The 23,898-nt window shown below is 43.0% G+C and overlaps 1 protein-coding gene across 1 annotated transcript; it reads left to right on the forward strand.

Moving 5' to 3' along the window:
• The first annotated feature begins 1,240 nt into the window (after positions 1-1,240).
• LOC105892241 (arachidonate 12-lipoxygenase, 12R-type-like) lies at positions 1,241-16,378 on the forward strand. The gene is made up of 14 exons (XM_031561960.1): positions 1,241-1,393; positions 3,717-3,918; positions 10,855-10,939; positions 11,035-11,157; positions 11,701-11,804; positions 11,918-12,087; positions 12,387-12,530; positions 13,735-13,938; positions 14,181-14,267; positions 14,465-14,634; positions 14,848-14,969; positions 15,261-15,361; positions 15,684-15,854; positions 16,199-16,378. The coding sequence occupies exons 1-14, from the start codon at positions 1,241-1,243 to the stop codon at positions 16,376-16,378; spliced, it is 2,016 nt and encodes a 671-aa protein (XP_031417820.1).
• The last annotated feature ends 7,520 nt before the right edge of the window (positions 16,379-23,898 follow it).

Raw genomic sequence — 23,898 nt, forward strand, 5'->3', positions numbered from 1 at the left:
TGCACGAGCAACCTGAGAGCAGCAATAATGTAATTATTCCCATTTGTATTTTAATCACTGGTAAACAGGTTGTGTAAAACTTTTCACAGTTGTTGAAGGTGTGGCTTGTGCAAGCGGAGCCACATAGAGCATAGAGACTTCTTTGAGAGGACAGAATTAATCCAACGATGCTCCAATGTCCAGCTAAGGTGAAACATGTTTAGGACTGGAGAATTGCCTACTAATGGCAGCAACTTTTTCAGTAAAGAAAGTTGCAGTCATTAGCAGAAAGGGAGGTGACTGGAGGTGGAAGATTAAGGACATTCTTGAAAGTGGAAAAAAGTTTCCTACTGCCAGTGGCGTTGTCAACCTTTTCCTTGTAGAGAACAGAGGACAAAGGGTGAAAGCAGTTCAGATGCCAATGGGTCAGGTCTGAGTGAGACAAAGACAGAGTACACATCCAGGGGTATGGTTTGCAGAATCAGATAATACAAAATGATGTAAACACTTAGTTCATGTCTGACACAACAGGAAATAGAGACTTCTTTGAAAGGACAGAATGAATCCAGCGATGCTCCAATGTCCAGATAAGGTGAAACATGTTTAGGACAACTATTGGCGGCAACTTTTTCAGCAAAGAGTGTTGCTGAAATCAGTAGAGAGGGCGGTGACTTGTGGTTTAGGTGGAGAAATAAGAACATTGTTGAAAGTGGAAACCTTTTCCTTGTAAAATGTTTTTTTAGCAGCTGTGACTGGAATGGCAGGAAGTTGGCAGAGACTGATAGCTATCAACTTTCTCAAAAACAACGTAACATAACACTTACCAGGAAACAAAATCTTCCCCTCCCCTCCCCAATGTACAATAAGAATGCCTTTGAATGTAAGAAAAGTTCATTCTCAAGATTTATGTTGAAGACCACAGACAGCGCTCTCTTTGTTACGCATCTTACAACAGTAACTGTGTGACTTATCTTACAGTTGCAGGTGAGTGTCTCTCTCTCTCTCTCTTTCTCTCTCTACCTCTCTCTATATTTCTTTCTCTCTCTCTATCTCTCTCTCTCTCTCTGTATATACAGTATATATATATATATATATTTTGTATATACATATTTATGATTTATACATATAGGTATGTATGTATGTATATACATCTAACTCAGGCACTTTCTCTGGACCTCTAGACTTCATGTCGATTCTTAGGTGATGTATCATGTTAATATTTTCTCTCAGGAATCATTGTCCATTACTTTGCAGAATAGCCATGGGGATCTACACAGTATCAGCGTACACTGGAACGAGGGCCTTGTCTGGCACCACTAGCTATATCTACATTCAACTGCGTGGTACTGAGGCTGAAAGTGAGGAGAATGAACTAAATTCGTCTTTTTTCTCTCATGGATTAAGTGAAGGATCGGTAAGTGCACCCATTTAATAAAACTTAAACTAGAGCGCTAATTACATAAATTATAAGCAAAAACTAAGAACAGCCAAGTTGTGGAACGATACAGTGAATACTTTAAAGCAGGAGGTTTTTTTTAACTAGTGAACTAGCTACCTAAAAGGCATGCACAAAAGACCAACGACCACATAGTTTGCACTTAAGTTATAGCGGCTTATAAGTGCTCCTTGTTTTTCAATACATAGCCTACCTCAAAAAGTAGCTAATTGTTGCTTTATTATCAATCCTTTAACTGTATTATGGCTGAGATTTTTTAAGTGTTTTTACGACTACAATTATTTTGTCTGTCTGGAATTAAAGACTGTCTTGTACCCCGAGAGGAAAAAAAATCCACCTTAAATCACCTTAATATATCAATATGCTGGAAACTTTGAATGGCATCTGTAAAAACCACGGTTAATAATAATAGAACAATAAAAAAATATAATTCAAAAGCTGCCCATCGATAGAGGCTACTACAGTGAGTGTGTAGTCAGGCAAGCTAATGAATGATAAACATAAATGTATTCTCTCATTTTGCCAAGAGGTATAAATGCGATGAATTCCATGGTTAAATAACATGTTATCTGGAGAACTAGCAAGCTGTCAAAGTGGTCCCAAAACAGACTCTTTCACAAATATGTGGTTTTCTGACCTGGAAACAGTCTAGGGAGGACGCCTTTGATTTTTTATCAATTTTTTCAATCACTCAGGTTACAACAAAAGCAAAAGTCAGAATGCTAGCTAGTGTCGCGGCAAAAACCAGCCACTCTCTCGAAATTCCACAATCAATAGTCAAAAGGCCACATGTGTTGATCTGAGGTATAATGTAGTCATTAAGCCACAATAAGAGATGGTCCATGGATTAGCTCAATCTCATTGTATGAATTTCTGGTCAGACTTTTTAAAGGAACCTAGTTTCCTAGTTTTTTTAAAGGAACTCTCTTGTGTTTGGCTGTTCTCCAAAGCCAATCAGAACTAACCCCATTCTCTAAATTTTACTCCAACTCCTCTCCCTCTCCCTCTCCCTCTCCCTCTCTCTCTCTCTCTCTCTCTCTCTCTCTCTGTGTGTGTTTTTGGCACCCCTTTCTTACCCTGGGATCCTGTTGAGGATCAATTAATCTTGTCTCCATCCCGGCTATCTCCCTCTAAGCAGTCAACTGTTTGGTATTGTTTGTCAGCCATTTTGAGTAAGGCTTTTCATACTTATGACTTAATCCATGTTCATCAACTTATACAAAATATCCAACACTAGCTTGCAATTTTGTTGGTATTTGCAGGACATGTCTGTTGGTGACAGCCAGGGGCAAATCTCGGTTCCCACTTTTGGGGGGGCTAAGCCCTTAGATAAAAGCTATTATTTTTCCTGTGACCCAGCAAAACTTGGGGGGTCTGGGGGCATGCTCCCCCATAAGAATTTTTTGAAAATATCCTTTTTAAATAGTGTCCTCTAGTGGGTTTTAGGAAGAGAAATTAACAAATTCAGATTTAAAATATGGCACAACAATAAACATATTGAAGACATCTGCTGAGATAGGTGCTAATTATACTGTAGCATGGTAGGAATTTGCAGCTCAAGTGAGTAGGTTAACATTGTAGGCTAGAGTTCACTAGCTAGTTATAGCTGGCGGAGCTACTGAGTAGGGTAGCATACCCACTGGATCAATGAACCGGCATGATAAAAGAGAGCCACGACATCTGTAATTAACTCGTGATAATTTAACCATTTCGTTTCTTTTACTATTTTAAACTTCATGTGCTATACCTTTATATCCAGCAGCTGATTATGGCAGCTTTCACCAGCTTGGGTCGGACAGTCGCTCCAAGTCAGTTAACAGACAGATCACCATCTGTCTGCACGCTCGCGAGGCTCACTCACTCACGACCAAACAGAGCCGTGCGCTTGCCACCACAGTCTCAAACAGGCGGGAATCCTGTGCTACTCGAGCCTATATTATTCCTAACTCTAAAAATTCAACAAAATACGTTCACTAAATCGGTTGTTAGGTGTGAATTTGACGATCTCAAAATAAATAATATAATAAAAAATATATTTTTGGGGGGACTAAGGAAACTTTTGGGGGGGCTCCAGCCCCCTAAAATAGGGCTAGATGCGCCCCTGGTGACAGCTCGCTACTTAACTCGCTAGTTAAAGGCCTGGTCCGCCATGCTAATTCAAAACCCCTTTTAAATCATAGGCTGCACATTTAATGGGAAATATTTTAAAGAGTGAGAAAAAAACATTGTATGGATGATGATATGCAAACGATTTATTTACTCTAAATTATCTTTTCCTCAGGTGCGAACATTTAAGGTAAACTGCAAAGAGTCGCTAGGAGAGCTCATTTATATCAAGCTCTCCTGCAAGCCGTTTATGTTACTTGAAAACAAGTGGTTCTGCGACAAGATCTCGGTCACAACGCCCAAAGATGACGAGATTCTGTTCCCATGCTACCGGTGGCTTGGCTCTGATGACACGCTTGTTGTAAGACAGGCCAAAGGTAGACACTCCCCATTCATATCATGGCTAGAATCCAGGTTTATCTGTGTAGCCTACTTGCTGAACACACTCAACATGATTGTATATTACACACATTTATATATTATTTGTAACCAAACAGTATGTTTTCTTCTGAAAAAGAGACAATGTCAAAAGTGTCCTATCCTCAAATAAGATATACCTCCTGCATAGGGTCAGGACTAGAGATTGCATGGCTGTCATACTGATACATTCGTTGTGATGTTTTTTGATTGATGCCATGCATATGTAGACTATACAATATGTAGTTCTTATTAATGTGTTTTATGTAAAAAAAATTATTTGAAAAGAAATGTCTTGCACCTGTAGCTACCTTTACTGAATGATGGTTCGACGACTGATGTTGCAAAAACGTCTCGGTTACTTACGTAACCTCGGTTCCTTAATCAGGAACCAGATATAACAGTATGGTACATGACGTCAGTCATGGGCCTAAATGGAAGCATTTATCCATTCACACCTTAAAGGCCGCGAGATTTGTCTGCGCTTACTCCTGAGCCCGCCCCCTCAGGAGTCTATAAATTGAATCACGCAGCACAAATCACCCTTGGAAAGAAAAACTGAGCAAGAATATCAAACCAAGGTAACACTGTACACGGCAACTTTGTTATATCTGGTTCCTGCTTAAGGAACCGAGGTTACGTAAGTAACCGAGACGTTCCTTATCGCAGTTCACTGCGATATAACAGTATGGGACCCTATACATTCCCGGGTGATAATACAGTGGCAGCCAATCACACACACCAGCTTTATTGAAGCCTTTGCCCTCCTAGAGGTTCATACGGCAGCTGGCGGTGAACATTTTAACAAGGCAACCTTTATCATAGGCGGCATGGATCCATGATCCTGCGCCCGTAGGAAACCACCCTGGAATGTTTCATGTGCAACATAACATGTAGACACTAATGAACACACTCATCATATATATCGTTCTCAGGCCAGGGGATTCAGAGATCGCTCACCTGCAGAACGCTATGTAGAAAACTAGGTTCAGCCACATCTAACATATAGAATCTAATGAAAGTGTGGCGAGAACTCCAGCTTGCAGCTTTGCAAATATCTTCCACTGAGACGCCCTTTAATAAGGCCCAGGAAGACGAGACCCCCCACGTAGAGTGCGCATGCAACTTCTCCGGGGGATCTAAAGACAAGCTCTTATAAGACAACACGATAGCCTCTACTATCCAACGGGAGAGGCTCGGTTTTGATAGAGGTCTGCCTTTTGCACGTGCACCAAAGCACACAAATAGCTGATCTGACTGTCTGAAAGCTCTAGTGCGCTCTACGTAACAGCGGAGAGCGCGCACTGGACAGAGCTTATTCAAACGTTCCTCCTCTGCAGACGCAAAAGGAGGAGGCGAGAAAACTGCTAATTCAATCACCTGATTGCGGAATGGGGTTACCACCACTTTAGGTGTGTAAGCAGCATTAGGTCGCATAACCACTCTGTCACCAGCGATCGAGAACTGAAGGCACGATGGGCTGACTGACAGGGCTTGCATGTCACCAACGTGCTTTGCTGACGTTAACTGCGCAGTTTTTAAAGAGACAAACTTTATGTCCACCGTCTCCAGGGGCTCGAACGAAGGCCCTGTGAGAGCACGTAACACAACCAGCAGATCCCAAGAGGGTATGAGGTGTCTCTCTGGCACCCTGAGCCGTCTCACCCCCGCCATAAGCGTGACGCTAGCGGGTGACTGCCAGGAGAACTGCCATTAATGCCTGTGTGGCAGGCTGAAATGGCAGCCAGGTACACTTTGAGAGTGGACGCTGCCTTCCCCTCATCAAACAACTGCTGTAGGAATTCTAGAATAACGCCAAGCGCGCAGTTAATGGGGTCATGCTGACGCGCAGCACACCATCGTTCAAAACTGCGCCACTTTAGCGTATACAGAGCCCGTGTCGACACAGCTCGGGCACTCTGTATCGTAGCCACCACCGCATCCGATAAGCCTGACGCTATGAGCCTGCACCTTTCAGGTGCCAGGCTCTGAGACGCCACCACTCCGGATGGGGGTGCCACACTGTCCTGTGCGCCTGCGTTAGGAGGTCTCTCCGCAGAGGCAGCTCCCAAGGCTGTTGCACTGACATATTGACTAGATCTGCCGCCCACGGCTGATTGGGCCAGTGGGGGGCTATCAATATCAATTCTCTGCCCTCGTCCGCTACCCTGCACAGCACTTGCTGGAGGAGCGGAATCGGGGGAAAAGTATATAGGCGTAGATCTGGCCACTGTTGGCCCAGCGCGTCTATGCCCAGTGGGGGGTTGTCGCCCCCTAGCGAGAACCAGAGCGGGCAGCAGGTGTTCTGCCTGTTTGCGAACAGCTCCACCTACGCCCTGAAAAAACGCACCCAGATCTGTTCTATCACCTGTGGGTGAAGACACAGTCTGCTGCTGGAGGATCGCCCCTCGATAACAGGTCCGCACCATAGTTGATGTGACCTGGAATATGAACTGCCCTGAGGGAAAGGACGTGACTCGCTGCCCACAGGAGCAGGTGAGTCGCCTAATGGTGCAGTGACTGGGAGTGCACTCCGCCTTGACGGGAGGCCGCAGTGTTTTGCGTCCTCACTAACACATGCTGACCACTCAGTCTGGGCAGAAAGTGTCGTAGAGCCAGGACTACTGTCCGCAGTTCTAACACATTTATATGAGACGCGGCCTCTGTCACAGACCAGAGATCGTTCATGCCTCTCCCCTCGCAGACCGCTCCCAAACCCCTTGGTGGAGGCGTCTGTGGTCACTACTACGCAACGCGACACTATGCCCATAGTGCCCGACACAGCGAGAAACCAGGGGGTTCTCCAGATTGCCAGGGCTTTCCTGCATCTGGAGGACACCATTACTCTGCGGTGCCTGTCTGTGACTGCGTTGAGCCTCAGAGACAGGTACCATATTTGTAACGGCCGCATACGCAACATCCCCAGCGGGAGCGCGATAGCGGCTGACGCCATCATTCCTAACAGGCGTTGGCAGCACAGCCACGAGACCGACTGTCCCATCGGAACTGGCGCACGCATGTTTTGATGGCATTTATTCGTTCTCGAGACAGCCTGACCTCCATGGAGGTGGAGTCTAGAACCATGCCTAGGAAATGCGTAATTTGCTTTGGGCACAGAACGCTTTTTTCCTTGTTTATCACAAAGCCCAGTCGATACAGGTGCGCCACCACTTGATGGCCATCCTGCACCGCTGCGGCCTTTGAATGAGCAGCTATTAACCAATCGTCCAAATAATTGTATACGCGTAAACCGCGTAGACGTAATTGGGCGATGGCTGCTTCTACGCACTTTGTGAATACCCTCGGCGCCAGAGCTAAGCCGAATGGGAGTGCGTTGAATTGGTACGCTATTCCTCCGAATGCAAACCTCAGATATCTCCGATGTCTGTGGTGGATCGGAACGTGGAAATATGCGTCTTTTAAGTCTATCGTGATAAACCAATCGTTTGGCCTTATAAACTGCACAAGCCGGCGTGGGGTCAGCATTCTGAACCGTAGCGGCATGAGTGCTTTGTTTAACACACGTAGATCTAATATTGGCCGATAATTCCCGTCCTTTTTGGGGACCAGGAAGTAACGGCTGTAGAAGCCTGAAGCTTCCTCCTCGGGAGGAACTATGCTTATCGCTTCTTTTCTGAGCAGGGAGACTATTTCTTCCCATAGGAAGTGAGACTGTCCCCGCTGCACCACGGATTGGATCACTTCGCTGAATGGCGGAGGGGGACGGGCGAATTGCAGCACGTACCCCTTTGTGATCGTTCTCAGCACCCATGGTGAGACTGCGCATGCGCGCCAACTCGCCGCACAACCAGCCAGGTTGTGCTTTGAGTTGAATTGGTCGGGAACTAACCCGCTCATGGTCAATGAGTCTAAACCTAGATCTGCACCCACTCCGCCTAGGGAGGGGGACGAGATCTGGGGTTGCCCCCTCATGGTTTTGAAAAAAATTGGGGGGTGCGATTGCACTGTGTGCATCACAGGGGGAGTCGCACAAGCATGTCTGGGCACTGCGCCATCTGGGACAGGTGTTAGGACGTATGAGTGTGGTGCTTGTGAGAACCTGCTTACCGTGCTTTACATGATTTTCACATGTGAGCGACGGGCTGATTTCTGTGGAGGCGGTGTGGGCTCCACCGCTCCCCCCTGTGTGGCCACTGGGTGACTGTCACCATCAGGAAGCCTGAGGCTTACCTCTGCCCCGCCCGCGGCGAGCAGCATGCTGCCGCGTGGCGTGGGCTGCGCCCTGGGCAGGGCACGCAGCTGGCTGCTGCTGGGCTGCAGGCTGAGCTGGAGGGCGGAAGGGGTGTCTCTGCCAGCCTCGCCTGGTGGGCACCTTTGCTGGAGGAGCTGGCGAACGGAACCCGCTTCGCTTTTGGCCCTGTGTGGGTGTGGTGTGTCCCGAGGAGGACGTCTCGCCCGGGCCGCAGGAGCGAGGCATCCAGTGCTGGAACACCTCCCTGCTTTTCTGCTGCTCCTCAAACCTGGCAGCCATCGTGTCCACTGCTTTGCTGAAGACGCCCTGGACAGAGACCGGGGCGTCGAGGAGCGGTGCTTTCTCTCTGTCCGAGAGTTTAGCCAGTGACAGCCACAGAGACCTCTGGGTAGCCACCGCGGTACCCATCACCCTCCCCAGTGCCTGTGAGGTGTACCGTGTCAGTCGGAGCGAGAGATCCGTCGCCCGACGGAGCTCCGCAACCGACGGGTGATCCTCTCCCAACGACAAGGCTAGCTCAGTCAGGAGCTTCACCTGGTAGCGCTGTAGCAGCGCCGCCGTGTTGGTCATGCAGGCAGCCTGCCCTGCAGCCAAGTAGGCCTTTTCCACCAGCTGAGCCTGGTGCCTGGCCACCCGCGTGGGCAGGAGAGGCTTCTGGCCGAGGCGCATCGTGGGGGAGGCGGGCGAGAGGTAGCCCGCTACTGCATCCTGTTAGATTCCAGTGATATTTCTCATGTACAGATATCTTGTGTATGTCCCTCCACCACTACCAGGCCCGTAGGCCCAAATTCCAATAAGGTTAGATTCCTCCTGGCGCCTGGGTTCTTAGGCTGAAGGACATTGATCGACTGTCATGGTCATGTATGTGTATGTGTGTGTGTTAGAGATTGTAATGCATTTCATTCGGTTTACGTAATGCCACCAGTTAAATTAGCCTGTGCCCGAGGCTCAGGAGATCAGAGCAAGGGATCAGAGCGACTCGCGGAGCAAGGAAGAACATCTCCTGGAAGACGACCCCGACACGCACCCGCGTGTGCCCGGCGACTCTTAGAACTCTGCTCAACTTAGAATACTTAGGCTCAGAAAAGTACTTAGTGATATTTCTTGTCTGCTACAATAAATATCTTTGGCTCTGATCCGAACCGCTCCAGCTTCCTTGATTGAGACAACCAACTAGACCACCTTTTAGAATTAAGTGTAGTAGCCTAAATATAGAAAAGAATCTTACAATCCTCCACCTTAAGGAAGGAGAGGTAGCCGCTCTCACTAGCCCTGTGGAGTTGCATGTATGGCGCGAACCCCGGCACCGGGGCACGGCCCGAGTAGGGGGTCGCCCATGTCGCCTGCAGTTCCTCGTGCACCTCCTCGAAGAAGGGGATGGAACTAGGAACTGGTGCGGCGGGGCCAGCGTAAAACTCCACGTCCAGCAGCGAGGACCGCACACTGGGAGGGGGAGGGAGAGGGAGCCCGAGGCAGCTGGCTGCTCTCAGCACAACCTCGTGGAGTTGCTGGCCCAGAATCCGTGACGTAGTCGGGGGTGTCTCCACCTGCGGCTTAACGTCCTGGCTAGTCTGCATGTCTTCCGCGACTGAGCTGTGCTCGTCGGAGTAGTCCAGCAGGCTATCATCATCTTGACCGAGATCCAGCTCCAGTTCGGGCAGGTCTACGGTCAGTGGTAGCTTCACCACCTCGCAGCCCGCGGCCCTTGGGCTAGCAGGTGGCGGCGACGGGGAGAGGATAAAGGGTGAAGCTGCGGCTACAAAGCGGCTGCTCACACTCACAGTGCCCACGGCTGGAGGCGCACTCGGTCCTACAGGGGCGTTAGCCCCGGATGGATCCGGTGCAGCCCCCACGGCGTCCTTGCGCTCCCATAGCGCAAGGCGCCTGGTAGCCTTGGCTAGCGTCAAGCTAGCACAAATGCCACAGACAGGGTCAGCGCCTGAGAGCGCGACCTCTGCGTGGGTCCTGCCGAGGCAGGTCACGCACCGACGGTGGTGGTCACCCTTGTGCTGCGTGATTCAATTTATAGACTCCTGAGGGGGCGGTCTCAGGAGTAAGTGCAGACAAATCTCGCGGCCTTTCAGGCGTGAATGGATAAATGCTTCGATTTAGGCCCATGACTGACGTCATGTACCATACTGTTACATCGCAGTGAACTGCGATAAGGAACTGTTGTGCTTATTACACTGAAACAGGTCATACTAAAGTGCAAAACAACATGTGTAAGACGCTTTAACTCACACACCAAGAGAGCTTGTCATTCCTCTCAGTAAATGAGCAATTTACTTGAAAAGTCCAGTCCTTTAAATGCTGTAATTGCAGCCAAATGTGGATCTACTAAATACTGACTTGAAGGGGGTGGATATTTATGCAATCACTTATTTTACATTACATATTTTTATTTAATTGACATTACTTTGTAGAAATCTGTTTTCACTTTGACATTAAAGAGGGGTTTTTTGTAATTGTTTTTGTCAAATATTGACCATGATTGATTTATGAAAGCAATTAAAAGGTAAAAAGGGGGCAAATACCTGATGCAAGGCACTGTCATTTCTGTAAAAAGTATATTTTTGTTTTCAAAAAGGACAAATGTGGACAAATGTGGTTAACAATTCCTTAAAAAATAAACAAAGTATTCAGAATGTCAATTCATGTTACCCTTCATACATTTCCATTTCAGCTTCGCTTGTGTTCCAGGACATTGCTAACCCAATAGCCCATAGACAAAGGATGAGGCAGCTAAAGGAGCGACAGGACACATTTGGGTTTGTGGACAGCAAGTGCAGAATGAACGAGCAGAGAGTGTCTTTATTAAATTAAGTTAAATGCTTTAAAATATGACTGTATATTCTGCTCACAGGTGGAACGTGTATGCTGAAGGCATGCCCCACATTGTCAACTATGACTCTGCCAGTGCTCTGCCTGATGAAATCCAATTCTCTTCCACAAAGGACATCGAGTTTTACTTCATGGCAGGAAAGCAGTGAGTGCTTAAGGCATTTTTCCAACCCTCCTGTGGTGTTCATCTTTTAGTTACATGCTGACTGTTCACAGGTCAACAACCATTAGAATTTATTTAGGACATATTTGAATTTAGATAGTTCATAAGTGGTGGGCCAACACCAAGCTTCACCATTTCACCAATATCGTTTGAACAACGAACAGTTTAATCGTTTTCTGTTTTTAGATTAGCCTAAATCTGTAGTGTGTTTTTAGTCTCATTTGTTCTTATGTTTTAGATTGCATCGGTGGAAATGCTAAATATTTATAACTATATTTAATTTGAGGTATGCTTTAGTTCAAAGTTAACTGTGGTGATTTAAAAGCATCATGAACCATATATATTTACTATATTTTGCAGAGGCGCAGAGCATTTGCAAAACAGCCTTGCATTATTGAATGTAATTTATCATATAATAGTAACTACAAAGATGCTCACAATCAGTTATGATGGATCATAGGTTATATATCAAGCTGAGCTCCTCTCATAATGTTTGGACTATGTACCAATGTATTTTTTGTGTAGGTTAATTGCTCTGAAGCTGACAGGATTAGCTAACTGCAAAAAGTCATGGGAAAGCATCAGCCAGCTGGACGCAATTCTTTGTGAAAACAGAAACAAAACCATTGGTAATCATCTTGAACTTAAATCATTTTAAAGACCTGCTCATAATCAATGTACTGAAAAAACTGAAAGTATTGTTGTACCTGTAGCATGTGTTCTGACACAGCATGCTTTGTAGATTACGTTAAGAAACACTGGGATGAGGATGAGTTCTTTGGCTACCAGCTGCTGAATGGCCTCAACCCCATGATGATCCAGCGCTGCTCAAAGCTGCCAGAGAACTTCCCCGTCACAGAGGAGATGGTCAAAGACTCCCTGAGAGGAAGCACCTTTGAGGTGGAGATGGAGGTAGGCTCAAAGTTGGTACTGATAAAAGTGACACAACTACATGTTGTATATACTGGATGGCTAATGGGAAAGACACGTGTGCTCATATGTCCTTCACATGACCGTATCCCCCCAAAAATAATTTGAAGATAATACTGAAAATAGTTGCCCTTTAAAACTGTTGCAAATTGTTATATAGCGTTGCTTTAAACCTGGATGTTGGGAGAACAATTCTTCACAGGTGAATTTAAATTGTGTTTGCTAAGCTCTTTTCTGTATATACTTTATTATTTGCTTTCAACAACACGCAAACCATCCAGAAAGGGAACATCTTCCTGTGCGACTACAAGATGTTGCACAGACTTGTGGGAAATGAAGTCAGTGACAGACAGCAGTATCTCACAGCTCCCCTGGTCCTGCTCTACTGTGACTCTTACGATATGATGCTGCCCATCGCCATTCAGGTAAACAGATTCATTCCTTGGAAAATGCATGAAGGCATGAAGTGTACTCGCTTTGGAAATGTTATGTTCTTTCAACAAAATGGAGGAATAAAAATGCACCATAATACCAAATGGCCATAATGTTTGGAACTTCTTGAGGACTAAATTCAAGTTTAATTCACGCTTAAGTCTGGCCATGCTAATTTACAAGTATTAGTTTCGTTCAAACATGATATCATAACCCCCCTCCCCCCATTCACACACACACACACATACATGCACACCTTCTCCTTCAATCTTTCTACCAGGCTGGCCTCAAGCAGATCAATGTCTTCCTGTTAAAAGGGAGTTTGTCCTTGCCACCATCGCATCATGCTTGCTCTAGTGCAGTAGTTATCAAACCTTTTATGGCAGACCCCACAATGACATGGTTAAAAAAGTTTAATTTAATTATATTCATTCGTTTAAATTTCAAAATGTTTTTAAATTCATTCATTTAGATTTCAAAATTGTTTTGAATACATTTAATTTAGTTCATTAATCTAAAAATTATCGGATTGAGATGCTCACTTTGAGTTTGTCGGTTGGATGCATAACTACATCACTGCCATCAGAAATCCCCTTCTAACGCGTCTCAATTGCCTGCAGTTTAACCTTTTTTTCTTTTTTTTAATTTGATCTGTTGAACTGAACTGAAAATATTTAGTTTTGATTTTATTTTGATCAAAGCTCTTGTAACACTTACACATGTGCAGCTTCTCACTGGGTGAACAATCTATACAATGTTCATGTTAATCTACATTTGGCTACTTATCCCTTCTAATATATAGACTTAACGGTTTACCCTGACCGGACCAGTCCAAATTGGGCTATAAAGTCATCACCAAAGAGGTTAGTTATTGGCTGCTATACTAAGAGCACTGCCATACAGAATTTGACCTGTAGTAAGTTGTAAAGGTTTGTTCATTTCTTCACCCTCAGCCAATGCCCCCCTTGCTGTCATACTGTCCCATCCCCACCCCAGGGGAACCTACCCACACTTTGGGGATCTCTGCTCTGGGGGGTTTAGGCATTGGGCTCTGTAAAGCGTTTTTTTGACTATGTCTATTGATAGACTAGTTGATAGACTCAATAGACTAGTACAACTGGATTTAATTGAGCAGATGTCGCCCTCACATACTGGTGTGCCAGTTTAATGTGTGTTTGTCTTTTCTTTTTTTTTCAGTTAAGGCAAAACACTGGAGATGACAACCCCATCTTCCTGCCCACTGACTCAAAGTTTGATTGGCAGCTGGCTAAGATCTATGTGCGGGCTGCAGAGTTCAGTGTGCATGAGGTTGACTTTCACCTGCTGAGAACTCACCTGCTGGCCGAGGTGTTCACCATGGCAACATTGCGGAACCTCCCCTCCGCACACCCACTCTTCAAGGTATGGATTCTGACATGCATGAGATGGTTTTGACTTGAAATGGCTAATGTAGAAAACACCCAAGATAGATTTCAAAAGAGTGATTCACATTGGCCTACACATGGGCTGTTCAGATGATTTTGGATATGCTAAGAATCCTGTCGGGCATGAAAGTAAACTGGTCCAAATTTGTTTTAATTTGCAAGTAGCAATCAGTATACCATGAGCTGACATGCTGTTCACTGTTTTTTCCCCCTTTGTAGCTTCTCATTCCTCACACTCGTTACACACTCCAGATCAACATCATGGCGAGAAATCATCTGATTTCCGAGGATGGAACCCTTACCAATGTATGTAAACCACATAGCTAATAAAACAAACAATGCTAATAGGATAGATATTATATTACTATTATGTAAGTACACTTTCATGCTTTATATACAAGGATATGTTTAATCAACACATTAACCATAGTTGTTTCAACACATATGTGGTATTACTGTATTCTTTAACTTTATTAGTGATTACTTATCATTTATAATCCAAGCATTCAGGCATTGGTGGTGCGGCCATGGAAAACTTGATGAGGCGTGCGACTGCCTCCCTGACCTACAGCTCCCTCTGTCTGCCTGATGACATCTCTGAGAGAGGCCTGGGGAAGGTTCCCAACTACTACTACAGAGATGACGGGATGAAACTGTGGATCGTTATCAACAAGTACGCTTACCATTGGAAAATTGGAGTAGTGTTGCCGATTGTACACACAAATCTCGCTGTTTACCGTGTGTGTGTTAAAAACAATCAAATTCCTTGTAAATATGATTTCACTGTTTCAGTTTCACTGTTCCTTCATAATTAAATCACCATGGTAGAGTTGCAAGAATGTATTTAACCACTAAATTGCATACCAAGCCATGTGGTCATTTGCAGGTATGTTGAAGGAGTCTTGCAACATTACTACAAATCTGATGATGACGTGCAGAAGGACACAGAGCTGCAGAGCTGGATCAGGGAGATATTTACCGAAGGCTTCCTGGAAAGGAAGCGCACAGGTGTGCACATCAATACTGACCTTTACAGATAATAAATGGGTTAAAAATGAATAGAAAAGAAATAAAAAATAACTAACTGTACAAGACATTTTAGAAAAAGCAACATAGCACTTCCATGAAACTTCCAGTTTTATTAGGTCAACACACACTAGCATTAATGTCCATCAATTCTTAGTGTCGTCATGACTGTGTACACGGGGAGTAAAGTTCATTTTACTGTGTTCTGATGTTCAGTTTGACGTTGTTTGACTTCTAGGTTTAACATGTACATGTCTGCGTACCTTTCCTCAGGAATACCTGAGAAATTTCAGGCAGTGAGGGATCTCATCAAGTTTGTCACCATGGTGATCTTCACTGTATCTGCCCAACATGCCGCTGTCAACAATGGACAGGTAATTTATTTTAAAGGTCTGAGAATATATAAAAAAAATTGATTACACCTTGTCAGTTTGACATTGGTGGTTGGATGTTAAACTACCCTAGCACTCAGAAAGTCTCCTCCAATAATTAACCTCATTCCTAGATGGAAAACCTGCCTTTGTGTTTTACTACTATCTTAATACACTGTTAGGACCTAAGTTAGGATAATGATCAATGATGTACTGTAATTATTCTTCATGAATATTTGACCAATTTCACAATTTAACAACAAGGCGGATTTAGGAGGCAGTTCTTTTATCTTGTGTCTAATATTCTTTTGCCAAATTTCCCCAGTTTGAGTTTGGCGGCTGGATGCCTAACTTCCCCAGTGCCCTAAGAAAGCCCCCTCCCAAGGAGAAAGGCCAGACCACTAAGGACACCATCCTGGAGACCCTACCTGATATTGGCACGACGGTGAACACATTGGCTGTCCTGAGACTGCTTGCCAAAAAGTCAACAGACCATGTGAGTTTGTACAATCAAGGCACATTTTTTAAGAAGGCAATTCGTTTTTTTTAAAGTGAAAAATATGAATGTTGTGATGAATCTGGATGACAATGTTTTTCTAACATTATGTACGCACTTTGCTCATCATGTTTAAAGCTTATCTTCAATCAGACCTGAGATTTTAGAAACTGTGAACATAGTGTTGCAGTGGGCACCTACAAAATATCAATGTGGTGTCACGCTTAGTGTGCAACACGATGAGCAATGTTAGCAATGAGCATTGTTAGCAACATGTTTGTTCTTAACTAACAAATATTATATATGTGTTATTTACTATTACAATTTTAACATGCTGTCTCTAGTACCCTCTGGGATATTTCCCAGAACAGCTGTATGATGAAAAGGTCCCTTGCAAGCTCATTGAAGACTTTCAAAAGGATCTGGAGAAGTTGACAGTTGACATCGAGGAGCGGAACAAGAAGTTGGAGCTTCCCTATACCTATCTGGACCCCAAAAATGTGGACAACAGTGTGGCCCTTTGAAAGTGTAGAGTAGTCCTTCTTCATTCTTTTGTTTTTCTAGTACAGTTTTTCTCACTTGCTTAAACACTTTAACTGGGCCTATTAACTAAACATCCCACCCATTACACCATTTACCAAAAGACAGACCCATTTCCCAAAACTATGACCACTGTTTCCTTGTTTTCACACATGATACCACTGACACTCAATATCCTGATATCATCATAGCTCAAACCCAATTTACACACAGACAGGCTTAGGGAGTAACGGAAAACTTGTATTGATGTTACGTAATTAGGATACAAAAAAGGTAACTGTATTCCGGTATGTTTACAGAAAAAAAGACGTAATTAGATTACAGATACTTTTAGCAAAATTTGGGATTATAATTAGGATTACACATTTCAAATAGATTTTACCATCATTTTAAACCATCATCCACATGCACACTTACTATACTATACTATACTATACTATACTATACTATACTATACTATGCTACTCTGTAGGTGCACCGTATAATTTTATTTGGAACCCGTGGGCCTACTGTTAGTATTTACTTAAGGTTTTCTTCTGGAAGGTGGACACTAGATTCTTTAAAAATACTGCAGATGTTCTAAATCTGTGTTGTAACCAAAAAATTACATATTTTCTTTCTTGTAAAAGAAGCTGATTTAATTTTGTATTAGCCTATCCTTTGTAAACTGTGGTGTTGTGCACTTTCATTGTAGGTCTATAGGCTGAATTTGCAAAACGACCAGCCAATTTAAGATTACATTGTGCTGTTGACTTGCAGAATCCGCTTAAGTAAAAGCCATCTTATTGATGTCTCTTTTCTGTTTTCATTTGCACATTTGGCATTGAGGTAATCCAAAAGTAACGGAAAGTAATCAAGTTACATTTAATATTGTGATGCTTTGATTAGGTTACTGAATACAAATTTTAACAGGTAATTAGTAATTGTATCGGAACACATTGAATACATTTTGTATACATTCGGTATACAGCTTAGTTCATGGTGGAAACACTTTGACAGAGTCAGAATTGTTAACACACACCAATGAGAACCTAAGAGTAGATAGATAGATACAAGGGCCATGCATAGGATGCTGTGTGGCCATTTGAAGGGATAGTTCTCAATACTTTTTTCCTTATATTAGTTTTAGATAACTACTGTGAAAGGCAGTGTTTAATATGTGTGGTGAATATTTAGGGTTAAAACTGAGTTGTTACTACTGTGGTTTCCTCTACTAACATGAATCATTCACTTGTATGAAATGTTTCGTTCCTATGGGCAATAAAGTCACTTTGAAATACTGGCCAACTTTGCACTGTTTTGACTTTCAGTTTCTTACAACTGCTTTCACATATTTTCTGAAACTTGTTCTGAGTTTTTCAAACCTTGCATCACAACATAACAGTCTTGCAAGACAAAACTCTGCATTGAAAATGTAATTATCCCTTTTTAAAATCAAATATTTTGGTCAATTTTGTTTTTCATATGGTCACTATGAACTGTCACAGGCCATATACAAACTAAACTAAAACAAACCTAAGACTTAAACATTTAGTTAGGCTGGTTACATCGTTACAGTTCATTTTGGCAAAATCCACTACAATGCAATTAAATTCAGTTTTTCAAAGCACTGTGTGCTACAATTTAGAGCAAACAAAGAATTTTTGTTCGAAAAGATCATTACACAGAACTGAAATATATTTACACATAAAACACATTTAGCGTGCTGAGGTTTGTAACTGTAACACTCCACTATACCTTGTCAGCAAAGACAGAAGTCTACCCTTACTCAAAACCATTGGGTAATACCTCAGTTCTTATATACATGCTCTTCCATGACAAGACATGACAACAGTAACACTTCACTATAGCTTGTCAGCAAAGACAGAGGTCTACCCTTACTCAAAACCATCGGGTAATACCTCAGTTCTTATATACATGCTCTTCCATGACATTGTCTAAGCAGTACATTTCAAGGGGAATAAAATAACACACAACTGCATACTTGGGCTTTTCTTTAGGACACCCAAACTGGAGCTACTCTTGTGCTGTAAGAGGACAGGAGGACCATCCCTCTCCTGCAGTGACACTCAGTGTCAGATGTATGTAACTGCATTCTAATAGAACCTTTCAGACCAATAACACAGGATTTATATTTTAACCAATAACAATTGTAGTGCAAAACCAATTGAGTATTTACTAAAGCAGGGGTCTTCAACCTTTTTCAGCCCAAGGACCCCTTGGCTGAGAGACACTGAGCAGGGACCCCCACCCCCGCCGCCGCCGCCCCAAATTTGGGCCTGATATTTATATAATTTATTTGGAACTAAGTGTCAGTCACACACACACACTCCCCTACACATGTTTGAACAGAATTACAAATCATCTGTGACACACAACTCGCTTCAATTTATTCTGTTTATTATTGACATTTTTTCTCCCTTACAGTTAGCCATCACTCTGTATTCAATTAGGGAGGGACAAAGAATTGAGTAGCTTGAGAAGCTTAAGTATGGATGAAATGGCTTCCGGTTTGGAACATGTAGGAGCAAGACGTGCGAACGAGAGTCTCCTGATAATCTGATCACATTTACCTCAAAACTCCTCCTTTAATTCAATTTTGCGTCAAGTTAACGGTTTTTATAACATATATTTTTCATTTGTCATCTTTTTTTTTTCTTTTGCTACCGGAACATGCCGTCTACTCAGAAGAACAAAGACTCAGAAACTAAAAGGTCTACGCTAAGTAGCAAGGTAGCTAGCATGGCGACTGCTGCTAGCACTGATGACCTTGCCATGATGTTGGCTAAAGAAATGGTAAAGCAACGCGAATATTTTAAAGAGGACATGGCCGAATTGATTGAATCGTCTCTGGCGCCTATCCAGGCATCTATAGCGACTTTTCACCAGCCGATGCCGAAGCCTACTCCCAACGAGTGCAGGGGAGCTAGGACCAGCACAACATCCATTTAGCCACACCGGGTAAACTGTTGCCTAATGCCTAATAACTGTGAGACTGATCATACGGACTGGATTTATGGTTTCAGTAAGGCATGTTCCAGTGGACTGTGGTATGTTAAGTTTTCATGATCACAAAAAATTGTAAATTTAACCGTTTGGAAACGTAGGAGTTTTTTTTTCAACATTCAGGAGCTCTGACGAGCAAGACGATAGAGAGTGAAAGTGTGTTGTCGGAAGCATCTAGATGAGGGGGGATTCCTGCGTGCTGCTAGTTTAGCAGAGATAAGAGGGTTTGGGTATGTTGGGGATAACTGGGTAGACTGGACAGGGGTTCTTTTTGAATGTGAATTTTGTGGACTTTATCTTATTTCACCGCAGACTTTTATTTTGTTTAAGAGAGGCATGACGCGCATTTTTTGTTTAGAACCGGACATGAATACTGCTTGTAATTCTGTACAGTGTAGCTATGGCTGATAGTTCGAAGGCTACTAGTGGGGGGTCGGCTGTCAAATTCATATCGTGGAATGTTAAAGGGCTTAATGGCCCCGTTAAAAGAGGTAGAATATTTTCTCATCTTAGGAATCTGAAAACGGATATTGCATTTCTCCAGGAGACGCACTTGCGTAACTTAGATCAACTACGTTTAAAAAAGCGGTGGGTGGGACAAATATTTCATTCTAGCTTTAATACCAGAGCAAGAGGTACAGCAATTATAATACATAAAATAATTCAGTTTATTCCAACTAATTGTATATCTGATCCACAGGGCCGTTATGTCATAGTTTCTGGGCAACTTTTTCATGTACCAGTTTTATTGGTGAATCTGTATGCTCCTAATTGGGATGATGCAGGATTTGTTCAGAGGCTTGTATGTCAGTTAACGGACCTTAATGATCATATTTTGATTCTAGGGGAGATTTGAATTGTGTTATGGATCCAAGCCTGGACAGGTCAAACCCTAAAGTACATACACTCTCTAAAATGGCAAGTCAATTTTCAGAATTTTTTGGCCATGCGGCATGTGTGGACCCTTGGCGCTATTTGAATCCGGGTGGTAAAGCATTTTCTTTTTTTTCCCCATGTGCACCATTCATATTCTAGAATTGATTACTTTTTTATTGATACAAAAATGTTGAGCTCCTTAGAAAAGGTAGAATATTCAGCAATTGTACTGCTGTCAGATACAATGTTTTGCAATCTCACCTCTATAGCCATCAACACTTTTCTAGAAACAAACACATCACCCTCTGTATCACCATCATTGCTTTGGGAAACTCTTAAAGCTTATCTCAGGGGAGAAATAATAGCTTACTCCTCTCATCGCAACAGAGAAAGGAAGAGACAAAAGCAAAAGTTAATTAAAGATATATCTGAGGTGGACTGTAGGTATTCCACGTCTCCTAATCAATCCCTTTATAAAGAGAGAATTGAACTACAAACCCAGTACAATTTAATCTCTACCTCTGAAACAGAACGACTCATTATGAGGTCATGGGGGTCACACTATGAGCACGGGGAAAAGGCAGGGCGACTTCCAGCACATCAACTTAAATTTAAATCAGCATCACAGATTATATCACAAATAGAAGAGACAACTGGGGAAATCACAACAGACCCTCTAAAAATAAATGATGCCTTTAAAAAATATTATTTTGATTTATACAGTTCAGAGTCACTTAAGGATACATCACTATTTCAAAACTTTTTTAAAAACTTAGAAGTCCCTACCCTGTCTTCTGACCAAAGACAACATCTAAACGAGCCACTGGAGCTTGGAAAGGTTAAGTATGCCATCTCTGCCATGCAGATCGGGAAGGCTTGTGTGCCGGACGGCTTTTCCATAGACTTTTACAAAAAGTTCTCTGATCAATTAGCTCCTCTGCTATTGGATATGTTTAACTACTCATGGTCACAGGGAAGATTGCCAGACTCCCTTAATGAAGCATCCATAATACTTTTGCTGAAGCCGGGTAGGGATGCATCCAAATGTGGCTCATACCGACCAGTGTCACTTTTAAACACTGATATTAAAATACTCTCAAAATTATTGGCTACAAGATTGGAGACACCCTTACCAGGTTTAATATCAACCGACCAAACAGGTTTTGTTAAGGGACGGCATTTATTTTCTAATATAAGGCGCCTTTCATTGGATGCAGAGAAAGCTTTTGACCGGGTGGAATGGGATTTTCTCTTTTTTGTTTTGAAGAAATTTGGCTTTGGTGAAGCTTTTATCCGGTGGATCCAACTTCTGTATTTTTCCCCTCAAGCTGCAGTAATCACTAACCAAATGCGCTCCCAAAGTGTTCCTCTGTCTAGAGGTACCAGACAGGGTTGCCCATTGAGTCCCCTATTATTCACTCTAGCAATAGAGCCACTCTCCCTTTTCTTGAAGTCAACACCCTCAATACAGGGTATTAGAAGGTGGGGATCAGAAGTTAAGCTGTCCTTGTATGCAGATGATATGTTGCTTTACATATCAGATCCACTGCAGTGTATCAACAAAATCATTTCAGTACTACATTCTTTTGGAAAGGTTTCAGGATACAGACTCAACTTATCAAAAAGTGAATGTTTACCAGTAAATAAATTAGCAATGCAAATCCCAGACCAGGCCCTGCCATTTCATATCTCAAGATCAGGTTTCAAATATTTGGGCATTAACATTAGCCTGACAATGTCATACTCATAATTCTAGTCAGAATATGAGTCTGATATCGCTCCATTGGGCTGTGATTATGAGGCGTGTTTCAACCGAACCAGGAGAAAAAATGCCTCTTCGCTCAATTGGTTACCTACAACCAATCAGAACAACGTAGTATGTGACCAGGGCCAGCTGATAAATTAAACTTTTACCGGATCCCGTAGGAAGGAAGGCAAAAACATCTTTTCGATTGACAAATGCCTTGATCGCGTTTCTCTGTTCCTCTTTCAAAATGAATGCACTGTCAATGTCTAAATGGACTCGAATCTATACATTTCAGCTCTCCAGCGGCAGCCATGTTTGTTGAAAACAAATTCAACTCGTGTGTTGGTGACGTGCTTGATTACGTTACTGTTGATCATCTGTCCATCATTGTATAAAGCCCGCCTTGACAATTTGATTGGTCCGGCAATTTCTGTCCGAAAATAATTTCTCCCCAATGGAGTAATGCCAGACCGAACTTCCCGACTTCAAATGTTGTGGGCGGGGCTAAGTTCGGTCTGGTATCCAGGCTACATTAACATAACTTCTTCATTTAAAAACCTCTTTGATGGAAATTTTGCCCCACTCATTGCTAAGCTTGAATCGGATTTACAGAGATGGGATATTTTACATCTGACCTTGGCAGGCAGAGTAAATTGTGTTAAAATGAATATCCTGCCAAGATTTCTATTTTTATTTCAATGTGTTAACAAAATCATTTTTCTGCCAAATTGACAAACTGATTTCAGGATTCATATGGAGCGGTAAGAACCCCAGAATCTGTAAAGAGTTCCTCCAACGTCCAAGAGCAGGAGGGGGATTGGCACTGCCAAACTTTAGAGGTTACTATTGGGCAGCAAATGTCCACAAAATAACACACTGGATGCAATCCCCAGGTACAGACTGGTGTGAGCTGGAGGGCAGGTCATGCGTGTCATCCTCCCTACAAGCTCTGGCTTCATCTATTCTTCCCATTAGGATCTCACAATTTACATCCAATCCAGTGGTCATTTTCACTTTCAAAATATGGTCTCAATTGAGGAGGCACACTAATTTAAAGGACACTCTCTTGATTCAGACCCCACTGTGTAACAATCACAACTTTATACCAGCCAAACTAGATAAAACCTTTGTTGTGTGGCAGAGAAAGGGATTACAAAGTTCAGTGATCTTTATGTGGATAGAATCTTTTCTAGTTTCAATGATTTGCGTTCTAAAGATGACCTCCATCACACTGACCTGTTTCGCTACTTTCAGGCCCGTCAGTTTGCTAAGTGCCATAGTCCACAGTTTCCTAACCTCCCTGAAAGGTCCCTTGCAGATTCACTTTTGGCAATTCCTTTTAGTTTGAAGGGTTTTACAGCGCATTCTTACTCACTGATTTTGTCAATGGAAAGTGTCAAGTTGGACAAGATCAAAACTAGTTGGGAGAAGGAACTTGAGACTGTAATCCCTGAGGACATTTGGACTGAAGCTCAGAACAGAGTGAACAAAAGCACCTCCTGTGCAAGACGAGGTCTAATCCAATTTAAGGTTTTACATCGCCTTCACTGGAGCAGAGCTAAGATATCTTCCTTCTATCCAGATGTGGATGGCAATTGTGTTAGATGCCATGTTGGGGTTGCAGATTTGACACATATGTTCTGGTCATGTCAAAAGCTAGCTATTATTTTTGATTGTTGTCTGAAATTCTTGGAACAACTGTACCACCTTGTGCATTGATTGCTATATTTGGTGTACCAAATGAGGAGCTCAACATCATAGCATTTGTATCTTTGCTGGCACGAAGGTTCTTCTATGTAAAAAAAAAAAAAGAAAACTCATGTATATGTGGATAAATACCTGTCTGAAATCTATACTTTTCAATAAAAAAAAACG

Source organism: Clupea harengus, chromosome 24, assembly GCF_900700415.2.
Source record: "Clupea harengus chromosome 24, Ch_v2.0.2, whole genome shotgun sequence".
In the NCBI taxonomy this organism is placed as follows: Eukaryota; Metazoa; Chordata; class Actinopteri; order Clupeiformes; family Clupeidae; genus Clupea; species Clupea harengus.

Excerpts from the sequence above, each read along its gene's own strand:
- LOC105892241 (XM_031561960.1), top strand. The coding sequence starts at position 1,241 with ATGGGGATCTACACAGTATCAGCGTACACTGGAACGAGGGCCTTGTCT. Across the intron at positions 11,158-11,700 it reads TACTTCATGGCAGGAAAGCA|GTTAATTGCTCTGAAGCTGA; the intron begins GTGAGTGCTTAA and ends TTTTTTGTGTAG. Across the intron at positions 15,362-15,683 it reads CCGCTGTCAACAATGGACAG|TTTGAGTTTGGCGGCTGGAT; the intron begins GTAATTTATTTT and ends AAATTTCCCCAG.